This window comes from Saccopteryx leptura, chromosome 3, assembly GCF_036850995.1.
Source record: "Saccopteryx leptura isolate mSacLep1 chromosome 3, mSacLep1_pri_phased_curated, whole genome shotgun sequence".
NCBI lineage: Eukaryota > Metazoa > Chordata > Mammalia > Chiroptera > Emballonuridae > Saccopteryx > Saccopteryx leptura.
Window position 1 is genome coordinate 69,879,696 of NC_089505.1, and position 17,181 is coordinate 69,896,876.

Here is a 17,181-nt window from a genome sequence, read left to right on the forward strand (position 1 = left end):
GTGATTGGCATCTGAAGGGGGGTGGGGTGGCGGACAGTCTTGTATGACTGAGCCCTTAACCTGTGGGATCTGATGCTGTCTCCAGGTAGATAATGTCAGAGTTGAGTTCATTGCTTGCTGGGGTGAGAGGGGAAATGCACATTGGAATTACTGTCAGAATCGGCCCTCCACATCAGTTCCCTAGAAGTTGAACTGCAGTCTATATGAGGACTGTGTGATTTATCTCTGTCCCCATGCCAACAGATACAGCAGAATGGATTGCTAGGATACACTCCCCACCCCCACCCCCATTAACCACCCCCCTCAGGAAGTCACAGTGTAGTAATTTCACATCAGTTTTATTAGACTTCAAAATATCGCTCTAGTGGAGATCGCATTTTTCAAACAACACCCCTGGCAGGTGGGGCCCTGGGTCCTCTCAGCTGCCTTCCACCAGGCCCCGTTCTTCCTGCTTGCCCCGTGGGGCTCAGGAGTCAGGGGCCCTCACCCAGAGTCCGGGACGAGAGCCCCCGCATGCCCCCAGGAATCAGAATTTCAGGCCTCTAGACCCTCCCTCTCCTCTGCAGTGACCTCATTTGAATTTCCCCATGAAGTTGGTGGATACACCTGGGCTCAGCGAGGAGTGGACAGGCGCCGACATTCATTCATCCGGTAGGCACACATGTAGAAAATCCCTGTGCAAGAAAAAGTCCCAATGGACGCCTCTTCAAGCCCCGGCCCCAGCACCCCTTTTTTCCCCGGGGTGTTTGCTGGGCCTGGAGTCTATCTCCCGCCTGGGTGCTGGGGGTACCTGTGGGACACCCCACCCTCTCGACTTTGGGATTGCACTCGCTCGTCCCCAGACAATGCCCTTTCCACCCCCATGCCCCAATACCTGCAAAGAAGGTCATGAGCAGGGCCACCCAGCCCAGGATGTAAGACCAGGAAAAGCGCCAGTCCCCGAAACGGCGACCGAGGAAGCTAACGGTGACTCCAGTGTAAATGGCCAAGGCCAGCAGGACGAAAAAGGCTGGGGAGAGAGGGTGGAGGGGGGAACACAGAAGAGGTTGGGCTTCGAGATGGGGGTGGGCGTAAGATTGAGGAAGAGGCTGGTGTGAGTGGCTGGAATGGGATAAGCGTGAGGACAGGGTTGAATTGAAGGTGGGAGTAAAGATGGACAGGAGGTGGGGGGGAGGGAGGGAGGGGGGAGGTGACGGGCAGGGTTGTGCTGCCCATCATTAAGAATCTGACAGGTCTTTGTCTCTGGTTCCTGGGAGCGGGATTCTAAATCCTGGGAATTTTTTTATTTATTATTATTTTTTTGTATTTTTCTGAAACGATAAGCAGGGAGGCAGAGAGACAGACTCCCGCATGTGCCTGACCAGGATCCACCAGGCATGCCCACAGAGGGTAATGCTCTGCCCATCTGGTGCATTGCTCCACTGCAATTGGAGCCATTCTAGCACCTGAGGTGGAGGCCATAGAGCCATCTTCAGCACCCGGGCCAACTTTGCTCCAATGGAGCCTTCGCTGCGGGAGGAGAAGAGAGAGAAATAAAGAGAAAGGAGAGGGGGAGGTGTGAAGAAGCAGAAGGGCGCTTCTCCTGTGTGTGCTGTCTGGGAATCAAACCCAGGACATCCACACTCCCTGCCGACGCTCTACCACTGGGCAAGCCGGCCGGAGCCAATCCTTGGAATTTCTTGAGTTATGAGTGTCTTTGCTATTGTTGAGCTTCTGGAATCACACCTGTGGTTAAGCTGAGATGACTCAGGAATGAGAGCTGGTCACCAGGGAGACCAACCGCCTGCATAGAGAGGTGAAGGTTTGAATTGGTTGGTGTCAGCCCCTCTGGGGAGGGGACCCAGGAGGAGATCGAGTTCAAGCAAGTACGTGGCCAGTGATTCAATCAAGAAGCTAGTAACCTATCTGGGTGCCAAGTGCATTGGAGCCTCCTGGCACCTGAACACAGAGAGGGTGCTGGGTCCTCTCAGCCTTCTCCCTCTGCTTCTGCTTATCTGGCTGGTCTTGAGTTGAGCCTTAATCATAAAACTGTACTTGTGGGTATAGTGCTTTTCTGAGTTTGGTGAGCTGTTCTAACAAATGTTCAAACCTGAGTGGGCCTCGGGAACCCTCAATTTCGTAGCCAGTTAGTTAAAAGTGCAGTGGCTTGGGGACCCCACTGGCAGCTGAAGTAGGGGAAGCCTTGTTGGAAACCAAACCCATAAACCGATGGGGTCTGATGCTAACACTGGCTAAGCCAGCACTGTACGGCAGTGTCAGAGCAGGTGGAATCAGAAATAGTCTTGGAGGTGGTGTTGGGTGTGAGGTTGGGATTAGGATGAGATGGAGTTGAGAGAGAGAGGACCTGGGGATGAGAATGGACTGAGGTTGGAGATGGACAGGAAGTAGGGTCAGGGGGGTAGGACAGGATAGGGTAGGGGGGTGTCCACTCACTGGAGGCGAAAAACATGATGCCGGCAGAGAAAGGCCGGGATAGGCGAGTGAAGGTGGGCTGCTGAGCGAAGGCCAGGATGCCCATGATGATGCCGGCAGTGGCACACAGGGAAGACAGGATCATGAAGGCCCGGGTGGCATTCCAGTATGCTGTGGGAGCAGCCCAAAGTCACTGCCAGGCCTCCACTGCCCTCATTGGTGAGTGCTGCTGCCTCTGAGAGTGGGAATGCCTTACCCCTCTTCGTACCCTTGACCCAGCTTCTCCACCTTTCTGCAAGTGCCCTGCTCTTCACCTGGCACACTCCTATCCATCCTCCAAAGCCCAGCTCCCAAATCCCCTGCTCTAGGAAGCATCCCTTCGCCCCTCAGGCATCATCTTCACCCCCTGCTCTGAGTTGTGACTCTTGGTTGGTCTCCCCCTGTAGCCTGATTGTTCCCTGAGGACAGCAACTGGGCTGATTCTACAGTACGAATACCCCAGCATAGATTTGGTTTGCACACAAGCCTGGAGGATTGTTTGTTGGATTAATGAGTGAATGAATGAATGAATGAATGGTGATTTCCCATATTGTCTTGCTGATCCATTTTTATCTCCCTCCTATTGCTCTATTTTGTTTCCTTCAGACCATTTGCTCCTATATGAAAATGCCCTGTTTGCTTATTTTTAGCTTGTTTAGGATATCTGTCTCTCCCCACTGAATTCTCAGCTTCATGAGGACAAAGGTCTGCTTTCTCATTCACCACTATATTCCCAGCACCTTGTGCTTGGCACATGAAAACTACTAAATAAACATGATGAATGTATGGATGTTGAGCATTGGGAATAATTTCTTTTCTCTTTCCATAAAATTATATGCATATTATTCATTATTAATATATATTATATAATCTATAGTGCAAGAGCCCTATACTGAAAACACTCCTTATCCCTATACTTACAATATATATTATATTATATACATATGTACATATATGCATATATATGTTTATATATTACATAGCTTGGCAAATAGCAAGTATAAAATATACCTAGTATTTAGCTACTACACTAAATATCTAGTATTTAGCAAATTTAGGGTCTATCTTGCTTTCTGTAGGCTCCAGTATCTAACACAGTTTCTCTTTTACAATTGCAGTTGACATTCAATATTATTTTCTATTAATTTCAGGTGCACAACATAGTGGTTAGACAATTACATAATTTATGAAGTGATCCCCCGATGATAAGTACCTAGCTGGCACCACAAATAGTTATTAGAATATTATTGACTCTATTCCCTGTGCTGTACTTTACACCCCCGTGACTATCTGTAACTACCCACCTGTACTTCTCAATCTCTCCAACTTTTTCACCCCAGCCCCAACCCTCTACCTGGCATCCATTGGTTTGTTCTCTGTGTCTGTGAGTCTGTTTCTGTCTTGTTTGTCCATTTATTTATTTATTTTTTTAGATTCTATATATAAGTGAAACAATATGGTATTTGTCCTTTTCTGACTTGATTCACTAGCACACTGACATAGAAAGTGCTGTTCCGGCAACCCCAGGCCCACCTGCTGTCCCTGACCTCTATTTTGTATAAGAGATGTCGCCTCTCCCTCCTTAACTCCTCAATGAATACATTCTGTAATTGCAGTAGGAAGAAATACTGAAATCCCAACTTTGTCCCTTCCGTGCTGTGTGACCTTGGGTTGGTCCCTTTCCTTCTCTGAACCACAGGGGTTCTCCATCTGCCAAACCGGTGGCCCTTGGGCTGTGAGGTTCTGCCTTGCAGGTCTCTGCCCCCAGGGACAGCCTAGACCCTGTCCCAGAACCTCACCAATGCTTTCTGTCTGCAGGTAGCACTTGCTACCCAGACAGTACCGCCACAAACCCTGGTGGGCAAAAGACCCCGACAGCCGGTACTGCATCCAGTGGTCAGTCGCTGTGGCCACCACCAGGAGGATGGTGCCTACCCAGGCGCAGAAGAGGCCGCCACCCATGAAACTGTACATGATGATCTGTGGGGAATGGGAAAGATGGGTTCAGGAGCTGGGCTCCTGGGGTCTGGGGAAAAGGGGGCTGGGCGTCTGGACTCCTGAGTCTGAGGGAGGAGGAACCCAGGATTTGATCTCCAGGTCCTAGGGGAGAAAGAGTCCAGAGGCTTGAACTTCCAGGTCCTAAATCAGAGGTGGGAGGACACTGGGACACCAAAGTCCTCGGGGGAAGAGGAGGCTGTGGACCTGGATGCCCAGGTCCTAGGCGCAAAGGGGGCTAGAGGCCGGAATCCCATCAGTTCCCAGGGAGAGGAAGGAGCTGGGGGACTGAATGGCTAGGTCTTGGGGGAGGAAGAGCCCACAGGTCTTATAACCGGTGCCTACCTGAGAGGGAGAGCCTGTCCCGAGCCCTCTGCCTGCCTCGGTCCCTCTGTGCAGACTGAGCCGAGCCAGGTCGCTGGCCTTTCTGTTCCCCTGGCCCCCCAAATCCCTTAAGCCTCCCCATACAATGGTCCCACAGCCCAGCAGCTTCCAGCGAGCAGAAGTGCAGTGGTGGCAGCAGCCCCAACGGAATTCGCTGAAGCAGGAATCCAGGGGCTCCCCCGCCCCCCGCCCACAGCCCTAGGGCCCCACTGGCCTCTCTCTGTGACCTTCCCACCCTTTCACGGGCCTTGCTCACGGCACCCACTGCGTTGGCCTGAGCTGCATAAGCACACACATAGACACGAGACATAAGGGCAGTCATCCATTTATTGTTCAGCCTAGGGCCCCCACCTCCAAGGGCAGGAAATGGAGTTGGGTCTGGGAATGTTGGGCCTGGGGGATTCTTTGTGGGTGGGGGACACACGGCATGACACAGTTGGGGCCCGGACAGGAAAGAGGTGAGGAGGAGACGGGGCTGGCTTTGGTAGAAGACTGGTTGGGTTTGGGGAGGAGTTTAGGATGAAGATTACGATGAGGGTTGGGTTGGCCCAAAGTAGGTGGGGAACGAGGATGAGGAAGCTGGGAGTGAGGTGTGTTCGGGTGGAAATGGCGACAGGGATGGGCATGAATGGGAATATGGTACTGAGAGGGGAGGTGGGGGGCTGCAGAGGCAGGTGAATGGCTTCGAGGTGTAGAATGGGTTCAGGATGGGGTTGAGAATGAGCTGAGGGTTGTCGCTATACAGTTGGGGATGGCGTTGGGATGGGGAGAGGCACTAGGCATGAGGTTCAAGGACTTTTCTGGCTTGGGATCTTAAGTCAGGTCCAAGATTCACCCAGGAACTCCCTGGCCCCACTGCTGAGGCCATGGTTTGGGGGAAAGAAAGATGGGGTATTTCTGACAGGGTTGAGGTCATCCTCGGATCCAGGAACACCTTCTTGGGGCCTCCAAGTGGCCCTCTTCGGACTCCACGGTGCTGGGCCCTCAGGGTCCTAGTACTCAGTGTCCCAGTCCTCAGCGGCAGATGATGTGGCCGGAGGTGGCTCTGGGCCTTGAGCTTCCTGCTTCCCGTCCTGGGTAGGCAGTGTTGGTGGTGATGATGGCATCATGGGCGGGAGCCTGGGGCCAGCCCTAGAGTCCCCTGCCCAGACCCTCCTTGGCTGCTCAGAGCTCCCTCGTCCCCATCGCTGCTGGCCCCGGCGCCGACCCCAGCCTGGCCTATGAGGGACGTCCCAGCCACCGCGTCCCCTGAATGGCCTCGTGGTGGTGCCCGGCTGGGTGCTGCAAGCCTGGGGGTTGCAGGGGCAGGAGGGCAGGGACTGCTGAAGGGTGTAGACCCCCAGCAGAGCGCTATGCAGGAGGTAGGAGAGGGTGTCCAGGCGGATGGGGACAGTGACAGAGGCCAGGTTCTCAGGGAGCCCCAGGTGGGCTGGATCTGGGGTGCCCAGGTTCTCAGGGAGCCCCAGGTGGGCTGGATCTGAAGGTGGCAGGAACGGGAATGCTGCTGGGAGCCACGGCACAGTCGCTGGAGATGGCGGGGACAGGCTGTTCCTGGAACGCCAAGAGGACAGGTCAGCAGGTCTCACAGTGTGCAAATCTGCCCTAGCACAGCCTAGCTGCTTCTGTCCTTCTCCCGGGGCCCATCTCTCTCCGTCCTGAGTTTTGCGTCCACCTGGGAGGTCCTCACCCCTCTTTCCCACCCCCTCCTCTGTTTCACCCCCTCTCTCTTCAGAGAGGTAGGCAGCTCTGCTAGAACGTCAGCATCAGGCAGAACTGAGCTTCAATTCCAGGCTGCCGCTCACTCAGGGTGCATCTCAGGCCAAATCACTTTCCCATTCTGAACTTAAGCTTTCTCTTTTATTTTTTTTACATTTTTAAAAATTTTATTTTTAATTTTAAAGAGAGGGAGAGAGAAACATCAATCTGTTCTTGTATGCACCCTGACCGGAGATCCAACCCATAACCTTTGCATATCTGGCAAGTTATCCTGCAAGGACTGAACCTTCATTTTTCCTACCAAGAGATGGGGTTCCAAAGGCCCCTGTTAAAGGGCTGGGTCTGGGAAGTGTTCAAGGAATGTTGACCATTATTATAATTATTTCTCCAGTCTATGGCTGTTTCCAGCATTTCCATTCTCTTGCTTTAACCTTGAAATTTCTTTATTCCACAGATACCTGTTCTGAGCTCTTTCCCTAGTTCTGAGTATCTTGTGCAACTCTGTCACCAAGATGCTCTAAGATATTTAGTTTTTCTGTGTGTGTGTTTTTTACAGAGAGAAAGATGGAGGGACAAACAAGGACAGACAGGAAGGGAGAAAGATGAGAAGCACCAACTTATAGTTGCTGCAGCTTAGTCGTTCATTGATTGCTTTCTTATGTGCCTTGACGGGGTGGGGGGCGTAGAGGAGGGCTACAGCTAAGCCAGTGACCCTTTACTCAAGCCAGCGACCATGCAGCCCAGCGCTCAAGGTGGGCACAACCTTGGGTTTCAAATCTGGGTCCTCAGCATCCCAGGGCAAAGCTCTATCCACTGCGCCACCACTTGGCCAGGCTAAGATTGTGTTTCTGTGTGATGATACCTAAGACTTATTTTTTTCCACTCTGGGTCTGTTCATCTTCCTCCGATTTTCCCTGTCCCCTCTGCTCTCTGCTTTCTGTCCTCCCCGGCGGAGCTCTAGAGGCTCTCACCTTTCCGGATCCGTCCCTTCCTTCTGCTGTTCCATCTTCACCGGTGGTCTCTCGCGTCTCTCGCGTCTCTCGCGTCTCTCGAGTCTCTTCTAGCACCTTCCACCGGATTTCTCTGGGAACCAAGGAGGTGGGAGGAGTCCGGGAAGAAAGGGGGCGGGGCTTTGCCTGAAATAGGGCGTGGCCTGCAGGGAGTGAGGAGCGGTGGGAAAGAGTGCCAGACGGGTTCACAAGAGGTAGTTACAAAAGCCCACCCAGCTCGAGACACAACCCCTGCCTTCCCAGACCCGGGAGTCCATGACCCCCAACCCCTGCTCTCGGTCCATCTATATTCCTGCTTTCTGAGGACCTGATGCTGTTCTTTAGGGCTAAAGGCACATTCAGACGGAAATCTGTATAGGTCTGGATGCTCTCCAGGGTAGAGGGTTAAGTAAATAGGCTAGGAGTTTTAGGGGCTGGATTCCATTCTAGGCTCTGTCTCTGAGATACTTGGTGACTTTCAATCCTTTTAGTCGCTCTGTTTCGCTTTCCCTATCTGAAAAATGGGCTAATATTACCTTCCAGGTTCTCAGGAAGTTTAAAGGATACCACGTGTGTAAAGTAATCAACGCAGACTATGAACTATAATTAGCCTCAACAATGAGAATTACTTATCTTTATAGCTGGAAGTCATGGTAGTATTTTACTGAGAAACAGTAGTCATTCTTCTGTCCGTTGGTATACACACTCAATGCCTGCTCTATGCTAGGCTAGGTGCTGGGGGTGTAACCGGAGATAAAATAGATGCAGCCCCTCCCTACTCCCACGTGTGTTTAGAGAGACCAACAAGACACAAACAATACATTTCCTGTAAGTACTGTGAGGTGTGAAGCCAGGGCAAAGGGGGTAGTTACTTCAGCTAAGATGGTTAGGAGAGAGGCACCAGAAGACCTGACGCTAGAGTATTCCCAGCGGAGGGAACAGCCAAGTCCAAGGTTTGGGGGTGGAATAAGCATAGGGTTTGAAGGACTGGGCAGGAATGAGGGTTATGAGGAGAGGGATAGGTCTATTAACAAATTGTTTATTTTAGAATATTTTTATATTTACAGAAAAGTTACAAAGATAATACAGAGAGTTCCCATAGACTCCTCACCTAGCTTCCCTATTGTTAACTTCTTACATTGTTGTATAGCATTTGTCACATGTAAGAAACTACCATGACAGTTAACGAATTTTTACACTAATGTCCTTTCATTTTTTTTCTTTCTGTTTCAGAATCGAATGCAGAATATCATTTAAACATCACATCTCCTTCATATTCTCTGGTCTGAGGCTGTTTGTCTCTAACCTCCCCCCCTCGCACATACACACACACAATTTCGACAGTTTTGAGGAATACTAGTAGCTAATTTTTATGAAATAGAGGTCTATTTCAATGAATACTTCTTACTTATTAAATTCTCATTTCAGAGAGCTTAAGTAAGTTGCCTGAGGTCACGGAGCTAGTAAGTGGCACAACAGGGATTTGAACCTAGGACAGCCTGGCTCCAGAGACTTTTAATGGAGACATGAGTAAAAGCCAGACAGAAAAGGACCTTGCAGTTTACAGTAAAGATTTAGGACATTTCTTTTTTAACTTCTATCTAGAACATTAATATGACTTTGAACATTTGAAAACAGAAGGGTGTGACATAATTTGATTTATGGTTTAGGAAGAGTACTGTGTCTGCACTTTAGAGAATGGACTGTATTGGAAAGCAAGAGTGGATGCCCAGAAGCCTGAGGAGGAAGCCCGGGAAGACCAAGGTGGTGGGGATGGGAAGATTGGAATGAATTCGAGATGTCCATGTGACCCTTGAACTGCATGAGTTTGAATTGTGTGGGACTACTTACATGCAGTTGTTTTTCAATAAATACATACAGTACTATAAATTTTCTCCCTTATGATTTTCTTTCTTTTCTTTTTTTTTTTTTTTTTTTTAGATTTTATTTATTGATTTTTAGAGAGGAGAGAGAGAGAAAGAGGGGGAAGAATCAGGAAGCATCAACTTATAGTTGCTACCTGTATGTTCCTTGACCCGGCAAGCACCAAGGTTTTGAACTGGCGATCTCAGCTTTCCAGGTTGACGCTTTATCCGCTGTACCACTAAAGGTCGGGCACGATTTTTCTCGTCTTTTCTTTTTTAAAATTTCATTAAGTGAGAGGTGGGGAGGCAGAGGGACAGATTATCACATGCACCCCAACCAGGATCCACCTGTCCATCTGGGGTTGCTGCTCTGTTGCTTGGCAACTGAGCTATTTTAGCACCTGAGGCAGGCCATGGAGCCATCCACAGTGCCTGGGGGCAACTTGCTCCATCCATTCAAGCCATGGCTGTGGGCAGAGAAGAGAGAGAGGGAAAAGAAAGGGGGAGAAGCAGATGGTCATTTCTCCTGTGTGACCTGGCCAGGAATCAAACCTGGGACTCCCACATGCTGGGCCAATGCTTGAGCGAACCGGCCAGGGCTGTGATTTTCTAATAACATTTTTTCTTTAGCTTACTTTATTGTAAAAATACAGCATATAAAACATATAACATACAAAATGTGTTGTCCATTTGTTTTCTGTAAGACTTTTGGTTAACAGTAGTTAAATTTTGGAGGAGTCAAGTTACACCTGAGAAAACCCGACTGCACAGAGGTCAACACCCTTAACACCCACATTGTTCAAGAGACGACTGTATTTTGGAGGAAGAAGTACAAGGACCCCAGCAGGACTGCTGGGGTGGGTAATGGGGAATGAATGAGGCAGTCTTCAGCCTGCACAGTCCCTTTGAACATGGATCTTCTTATAAAAGGTTCACAACACCTCATTTTAAGTATGAAAAATCCCAGACATTAGCTTTCACTTTGAGTTCTCTCAAATCCAGGCCTTTTGCTGGATGATGTTGGTGACACCAAAATGATGCAGAACCGGTACTTGAGGTACTTCAGTCTTGAGTGCTGGGGTGCAACACAGAGATAGTAACACTCCAACACTCCAGGTTGATTAGAGCCCTAAGTAGGAAAAAGTGTTGCCTGCAATCAAAGAGTAAGGATGAGGTCTGGGAGGTGTTTGTAGAGGAGGTGGCCTCTTCCTGCTTTAAAAAAAGGGGGGGGGGATAAAAAAGGAAAAAATAATTTAATTAAGAAGGCAGGCTTTACTTTGCTAGCTACTATGGTTAGGATCTGGATCTTCAGACCTGAAGTTTGGGTCTACCTATTCGGTAACATCGCATCCCAAGAGGCGGCTGATGTCTAGACAGGGTTTGTAAATTCAGGGTTCGAATCCCCGCTGTTTACCAGCGCGTGACCTAGCACTGCTTAGGTTTTTCGAATCTCCGTTTCTTTGCGAGATAGTCCCTACTGCTCAATCCAATGTAAAGAGAATTGCTCCTGGTTTTGCTCTGCTGCGTTTCCCCGCGACCACAGTCCGCGATTACTGTCTGAATTCTTCACGTACCACGTGCCTGGCCCTTTAAGGCTCCCCTCTCACTCTGGGGGAGAGGAAGAGGGAAACTTGAGTCTCTAAAAAAAACGCTTTTTACCCAGCTTTCAAAATTGACAGGCAAGTTCTGAAAAGTGCCCAATCAATTCCTGTGGAGGGGGGCGGGGGGAGGAGCGAAACTTCCGATTCGCGCGATAGCCCTTTAGCCCCGCCCACTCTCGTTACTTAGGGCCGGACAAAACATCACCGTTCACTCTGATTTGGAGAGTGAACTTGAGTTGAGTCCCTATCTCGCTTTTTGATTGGCTACTTTTTTTGAGCGCGCGCCCCTCATCCTCAGATTGGCTGTCCTCTTTCCTCATCTTCTTAGGCTATAACTGATATTTTCTCTTTGGCTTCCAGCGGTAGTGGTTGTCCGCTCTCCTAGAGGACGTTATCCGCCGCGTCAGTCCGGTGAGACCCAGCCCAGACCGAGAAATCCTATTGAAGCTTGGAGAGGACGAGGGGCCCAGGGCTTAGGGAGAATCCCGCCCAGGGATCTCCTTGGCTCACCAGGAATCCCCCTTGCCCCATTCCCGCCTTAGGACCAACTCTTCCTTTCAGCGCCCCCCCACCCCACCCCCGCAGGCATCGGACAGGCAGAGACAAGATTTGACCTTCAGCCCCCCAACCCCATCCTCACCCCAGCCTACCGGGCTCACCCGTTGCGTGAAGTCCCCCTTCCCCCTCATTTCCGGCCCCTGCCGGATGCCGTCGGGGTCCCTGCCGGACGCCGTCGGGGTCCCTGCACTCTCCCCTGAGCTTTACCTGTCACATTGGAACAGCCAGAAACAGACCTTTGCCACACAATTAAGTAGTCAAAGAGTCTTGATTGCAAAAAGCCGGCAACCAACGAGAAAACTAGAGTTCCAAAAACTAGTGGGCCCCAAACACATTCAGGAGCTAGCTTTTAAAGGCAAAGGAACATTCTGCCCAGGGTATGGGGAGAAGGGGGAGCCTAGCAGTAAAACAGAGCAGTGAAACAAACTGATTTACAATGTTTATCATTAGGATTAATTCAGGAGAAGCATTTAGGGCACATCTGCAACCCTGCAAAACCAGCCCAAGGCCACAGCCCTGCAAAACTAACCCAAGGCTAGGGATAGGGAGTCTTTTTCAGAGAAAGTTAATTTTGGGTAAAGTTAACTCATGCTAAGAGCCTTTCTTTTCTACATTTCATATGCACTTATTCATTCCTTCCAACTTGGGGGCCATTCCGCATTGTAGGCATCAGGGCCTCCAGGACTTAGGGGCTCCTGTCACTGCTGCCCCAACCTGCCCTACAGCCTCCCTCCTCCACCCATTGTCGTGCTCTCACCCCACTGCCCCCCTCCCAGCCCTTTCAAAGCCCAGGGGTTTGTCCCAGTCCCCTCAGATGACTCAGGGAATCCTGAAGACTCCAAGGAAAGGTTCTGGGCCCACACTTCCTGTTTGTCCCCCCCCCCCCCACCACCACCACCACCTGCCCCTTCAAGATGGAGATCCTGACATCCCCACCCTCAGGGGTTTGAGTTCCACTTCTCCTTTTTCCCCCTTCTTCCAGGCCCTCCCTCCCATGCATAGCCCTGCAACTCTGCATTAGGGGGACAGCCATATGGATGACCCCTAATCTCTGGAGGCTCAGGCATCCAGTATCCAGGGGAGGTGGTCTCCAGGGACCCTCTACCTTCAGATTCGTATTCCTTCACCTTCCTGTCCCCCGTTCGTAGGGCCCGCCCTCATTGCCATTCTCCCCTTCCCTGTTCCCCTCTTTTCTGGGTGGGTCTTCTTTAACCCAACCACCACCACCATCACCGCCTCCGGTTCCTGAGGTCTTCTCTGTCAGCTCCTCATCTGCCAGGTTCCCTGGCCCTTAGCATCCACTGTCTCCTGAAGGCTCCCCCTCCCCGCCTCACTGCTACCTCCTTCACATTTAGTCCTTCACGGTAAAGAAGGTGTAGGGCCAGGGGCCACCACCATTGTGGCTATTAACATGCAGGCTATTCCCATTAGATTCGGGCAGATGGTAAAGAAACAGTGGAGCCAAGAAATGGTGGGCCATTCCTTTATTCAGGACTCACTGGCCGACAAGCAAACACACAGGCAAAACACTTCCTTCTGGTTCCATAACCAGGATAATCTTCTCCGGTTCCTCCTAGAATCAAAGGCCTCACCAGTCTTAGTGGATGTAAAGCCAGTAGCCACGGTAGCCATCACAGCTGCCTGGCCCGTGCAGGTTCAAATTTGATTCAGACAGACGGTCATGACACAATGGAGCCAAGAACTGGTGGGCCATTAGCTTTAATCCTAGCTTGCACCCAGCGGGCAAGAAATACACGCAGTGGGAAAACACTTCCTTTTCCATTCAGGGCTCCCAAAACCACTGACTTATCAGTTTCCTAGAATCAAAGGTTTCTGCCTCACCAGCCTTATTCACCTCTGTTCCCCATCTCCTTCTTTCTGCACAGACTGGCTTCTCCTTCAGCACTCTGCCATCTTGGCTGCTTCTCTCTTCCATGTGGCCTTTCTCTGCTCTCCTCCAGCATGGGCTTCTCTGCCCAATTTTATAGTGTAGAAATCAAAACCTTTAATCCAATATACAATCAAGGAAGTCTCTGATACAAAGTCACTTATCTGAGGCATAATGGGATTCCTCGTGAGAGTGCACCACCCCACATCATGCAACAGTCAAGGGTGTGGGGAAAAGCTTAGTCCTAAAACAGCCTTACCAGGAGTCCCCAAACTTTTTACACAGGGGGCCAGTTCACTGTCCCTCAGACTGTTGGAGGGCTGGACTATAAAAAAAAACAAACTATGAACAAATCCCTATGCACACTGCACATATCTTATTTTAAAGTAAAAAAACAAAACGGGAAGAAATACAATATTTAAAATAAAGAACAAGTAAATTTAAATCAACAAACTGACCAGTATTTCAATGGGAACTATGCTCCTCTCACTGACCACCAATGAGTGGAAGTGCGGCGGGGGTGGGATAAATGACCTCTGGGGGCCCGCATGTGGCCCTGGGGGCCGTAGTTTGGGGACCCCTGCCTTAGGCTATAATGACTGCTGGCTTACAGTCTGTCCCCCACATCCAATGCAAACTATAAGCGAACAGACATATATATCATATTTACAAACTTATATGACCGACAGTGGAGCTCGCAAAAGCCCCTCATCTCTGGTTCCTCATCTGCACAAACTTCTTCTTCAACACTCTGCCTTCTCTCTGCTCTCACTCTACAAAAATGGCTTCTCTTTCCCTGCCATCTTGGCCTCTCCTTCAGCACTCTCCCTTTTAAAATTTTTCTGGCCCCAAAACCTCTCTTCCAGCAACATTAGCATAACAGTGGCCCTTCCCAAGCAGGAAGGTAATTAGCAATTTCACAGATCACATACCTGGCACTGCCCAGCACCATCTTTAACAATAAAAGTGAGCGAACTTAAAAATCATATTTTACAAACTTATTTGCCCAACAGGGGGCATTCCTGCCCTGTGAACACTACTCTGCCTACTTAGGGGATCCCCTCTCACAGCCACTTCCCTCCACTGTCAAGAGGACCACCTGCGATTACTCAGGGCCTCTCCCTCCTTTGGAAATGCCCCTCCTCTTGATGATGCTTTTTGTCTTTTCTGAGTCATCGGTGTTCAGGGAGTCACTTTCAGGGCCTCCCCACATTGAAAGCTCCCACAGAGCAGGTCCTACACACACACTGACTGTCCCCTCAGCCCCTCAGGGAGTAGTATGTAGTCACCTTCCAGGTTCAGAGGGTGGTCCTGAGGGCTCCCCCCAGCCTCGGATGCTTCCCCAGCCTGAGGCTTCTTCCTCTCAGTACTTCCCTCCTCACACTCTTCGAAGACCCTACATCCTCTAGAGTCTAGACCAGTGGTCCCCAACCTTTTTTGGGCCACGGACCGGTTTAATGTCAGAAAATATTTTCATGGACCAGCCTTTAGGGTGGGATGGATAAATGCACAAAATAAAATTATGCAACCAGCGTAAAAACTGGTATTTTTAAATATAATTGTTGAACTTATGAGACAAGCGTCAAAAGTGAGTCTTAGACGGATGTAACAGAGGGAATCTGGTCATTTTTAAAAAATAAAACATCGTTCAGACTTAAATATAAATAAAACGGAAATAATGTTATTTACTCTTTCTCTGCGAACCGGTACTGATCCGCGGCCTGGGGGTTGGGAACCACTGGTCTAGACCCAACAGTTCACTTTTAAGTACTCTCCCTAGGATTCTCCCTGTTCTTCCAACTGCCAGCTTCCTCCCTTCTTCCAGCCACTATTCTGAGATCCCTCTTTGCTCAGTCCCCATCAGCATGCTCACTTGCAGCCTCCACCCTCCCCTCCCTTCCCCTCCCTGGGTCATTTTCAGCGTGCAGGCAATCAGTCTTAGGATAGCCTGTGCCTCCTCCCTCATCAGGATAACATCCTATGCTCTCTCCCCTTTTCCAAACAGCTGAGCCTGCCTGCTCGTGCTCTCACAAATATATTCCCCGGAATCAACCTTGGGGTACCCCCCCAGGAAACTTCTCCCCACATCCATCACACACAAGAGCCCTTCCCTCATCCCCCTGACTGCAGGATTCCTGATCCTCACTTCACTCCTTCCCAGCGGCTAGACTCCCAATTCGTCTGACTTAGCCTTTAGCCAGCAGTCCCTGTTCCAGCCCGGGTCCCACCTGGGGCCTTAGACCTGGGTGATTTAGCCACAACCTAGGAAATGACCAGGGACGTTATTGGCAAGACATTCCTGGAGTGAGAGTAAGTTTCGGGGTCAGATTTGTGAACTGAGGTCTGTGCTGAAGTGAGTCCCTGAGGTTTGTGTGGTTCCCATGGATGGTCCTTTGTCGGGGGCCGATCCACTAATGCTGGCTAACTAGGTCACAGCAGAAGAAGATCCACAACTGCTGGTTGACAAAGTCACAGCAAAAGAAGATAGAGTCACCGCAGTAAAGACCAACAGCTGCAGGTTGACAAAGTCACCGCAAGGAAAGGCACGATACTTCCCCCTTTAATCTTTTGAATTAATCTGGCCTTATATCCCCCCTTTTTCTGGGTGTGTGCTATTATTTGTGGCACAGGGATAATAGTACCGTGCTTTCCCTGTAGATTTGTAGTAATTTCTTTGGAAATGAGACAGAAGGTGTAAGTTCCACAGAAAAGCCTGTAAGCCCCTTGAACTGGGCTCATAAACATAAGAGGCTGGCTATGATATCCCTCATAAAGGGTTAAGTTTGTAGGAGAATTTCTTCTTATTAATCATGTTAGAAAGAATATAGTTAGAACTTAGCTAGTGTGTGAATATAGTAAATAAATAAAGTTTGACTAGACAATAGAATCTTAGGTAAGGTGTTATGGAATGGCCCGTTGCATGACCTGGGATGGGAACGCAGTCAGCAAGAAAAGAATGTTTTGCTAAGAGAATTGTTTTATGACTGAAGGCAGTTACTGGGCTTTCTCAGTGAGACATTCTCATGAGATTTATATACTTTCCCAAGGTTTTTCGTTCAGATAATAAAGAGGAATATGGAAGAATCCATAGAAGCAATAGCAATTAATGCCTTCTGATATTATGTTGCTACTAAGCTATCTTGCAGGTGCACTCTATATATCTTTAAGCAAAAGTTACTCTTGATGTTATGACAATTTCTTAATAAGCAAGCCTTTTGAAGTCTTGTGAGAAAAGTTAGGACACTGCATAAACTCAAGGCCATTTGCCTGAGCAAGCGGTGGTCATTTGCTAGTCCTTAATGATTTTGTCTATTATTCTCTCTCTTCCCCTTGACTCACAACAACAGTAAAGTTGAGTTATTAGTTAGTACTAATCCTTTAAAAGCTTTTACCGATGTTATCGCTATTCAAGTTATTTTTTAATTGTACTTTGAATGATTTGCCACCTGATTTGTAGTTTATAGATATAAATTAACTGTTATCTGGAAACATGTAAACATAGTGAAACAGAAGCAATGATTAATACCATGTAATTGTAACTTGGTGTGTGTGTATAAAAAAGGAGCTGTACTAGCATTTGAGAGAGATGCCTGGCAGTAAATGCTAACTAGAGAATAAAGAGAAAGAAAAGAATTCGGCTCTCTCACTCCATTTTCGCCGACGCCGTCTCCTCCTGTGGGACCCCTGGATCCCCCCCGGGGCTGGACCCCGGCAGTCCTTAGACTGTTTGAAAC

The 17,181-nt window shown here is 49.4% G+C and overlaps 2 protein-coding genes across 2 annotated transcripts; both read right to left on the bottom strand.

Moving 5' to 3' along the window:
- Nucleotides 1-322: 322 nt before the first annotated feature.
- Nucleotides 323-4,881, bottom strand: LIM2 (lens intrinsic membrane protein 2). Its single transcript, XM_066371935.1, has 5 exons — nt 4,792-4,881; nt 4,251-4,431; nt 2,434-2,583; nt 875-1,009; nt 323-674 (listed from the first exon to the last, which is right to left on the bottom strand). The coding sequence occupies exons 2-5, from the start codon at nt 4,423-4,425 to the stop codon at nt 613-615; spliced, it is 522 nt and encodes a 173-aa protein (XP_066228032.1). The 5' UTR covers nt 4,426-4,431; nt 4,792-4,881; the 3' UTR covers nt 323-612.
- Nucleotides 4,882-5,822: 941 nt separating this feature from the next.
- Nucleotides 5,823-7,552, bottom strand: C3H19orf84 (chromosome 3 C19orf84 homolog). Its single transcript, XM_066372575.1, has 2 exons — nt 7,518-7,552; nt 5,823-6,381 (listed from the first exon to the last, which is right to left on the bottom strand). The coding sequence occupies exons 1-2, from the start codon at nt 7,550-7,552 to the stop codon at nt 5,823-5,825; spliced, it is 594 nt and encodes a 197-aa protein (XP_066228672.1).
- Nucleotides 7,553-17,181: the final 9,629 nt, after the last annotated feature.

Excerpts from the sequence above, each read along its gene's own strand:
- LIM2 (XM_066371935.1), bottom strand. The coding sequence starts at position 4,425 with ATGTACAGTTTCATGGGTGGCGGCCTCTTCTGCGCCTGGGTAGGCACC. Across the intron at positions 1,010-2,433 it reads CATCATGTTTTTCGCCTCCA|CCTTTTTCGTCCTGCTGGCC; the intron begins GTGAGTGGACAC and ends CTCTCTCCCCAG. Across the intron at positions 675-874 it reads GCTCATGACCTTCTTTGCAG|GGATTTTCTACATGTGTGCC; the intron begins GTATTGGGGCAT and ends TTTCTTGCACAG.
- C3H19orf84 (XM_066372575.1), bottom strand. The coding sequence starts at position 7,552 with ATGGAACAGCAGAAGGAAGGGACGGATCCGGAAAG. Across the intron at positions 6,382-7,517 it reads GAAGGGACGGATCCGGAAAG|GAACAGCCTGTCCCCGCCAT; the intron begins GTGAGAGCCTCT and ends TTGGCGTTCCAG.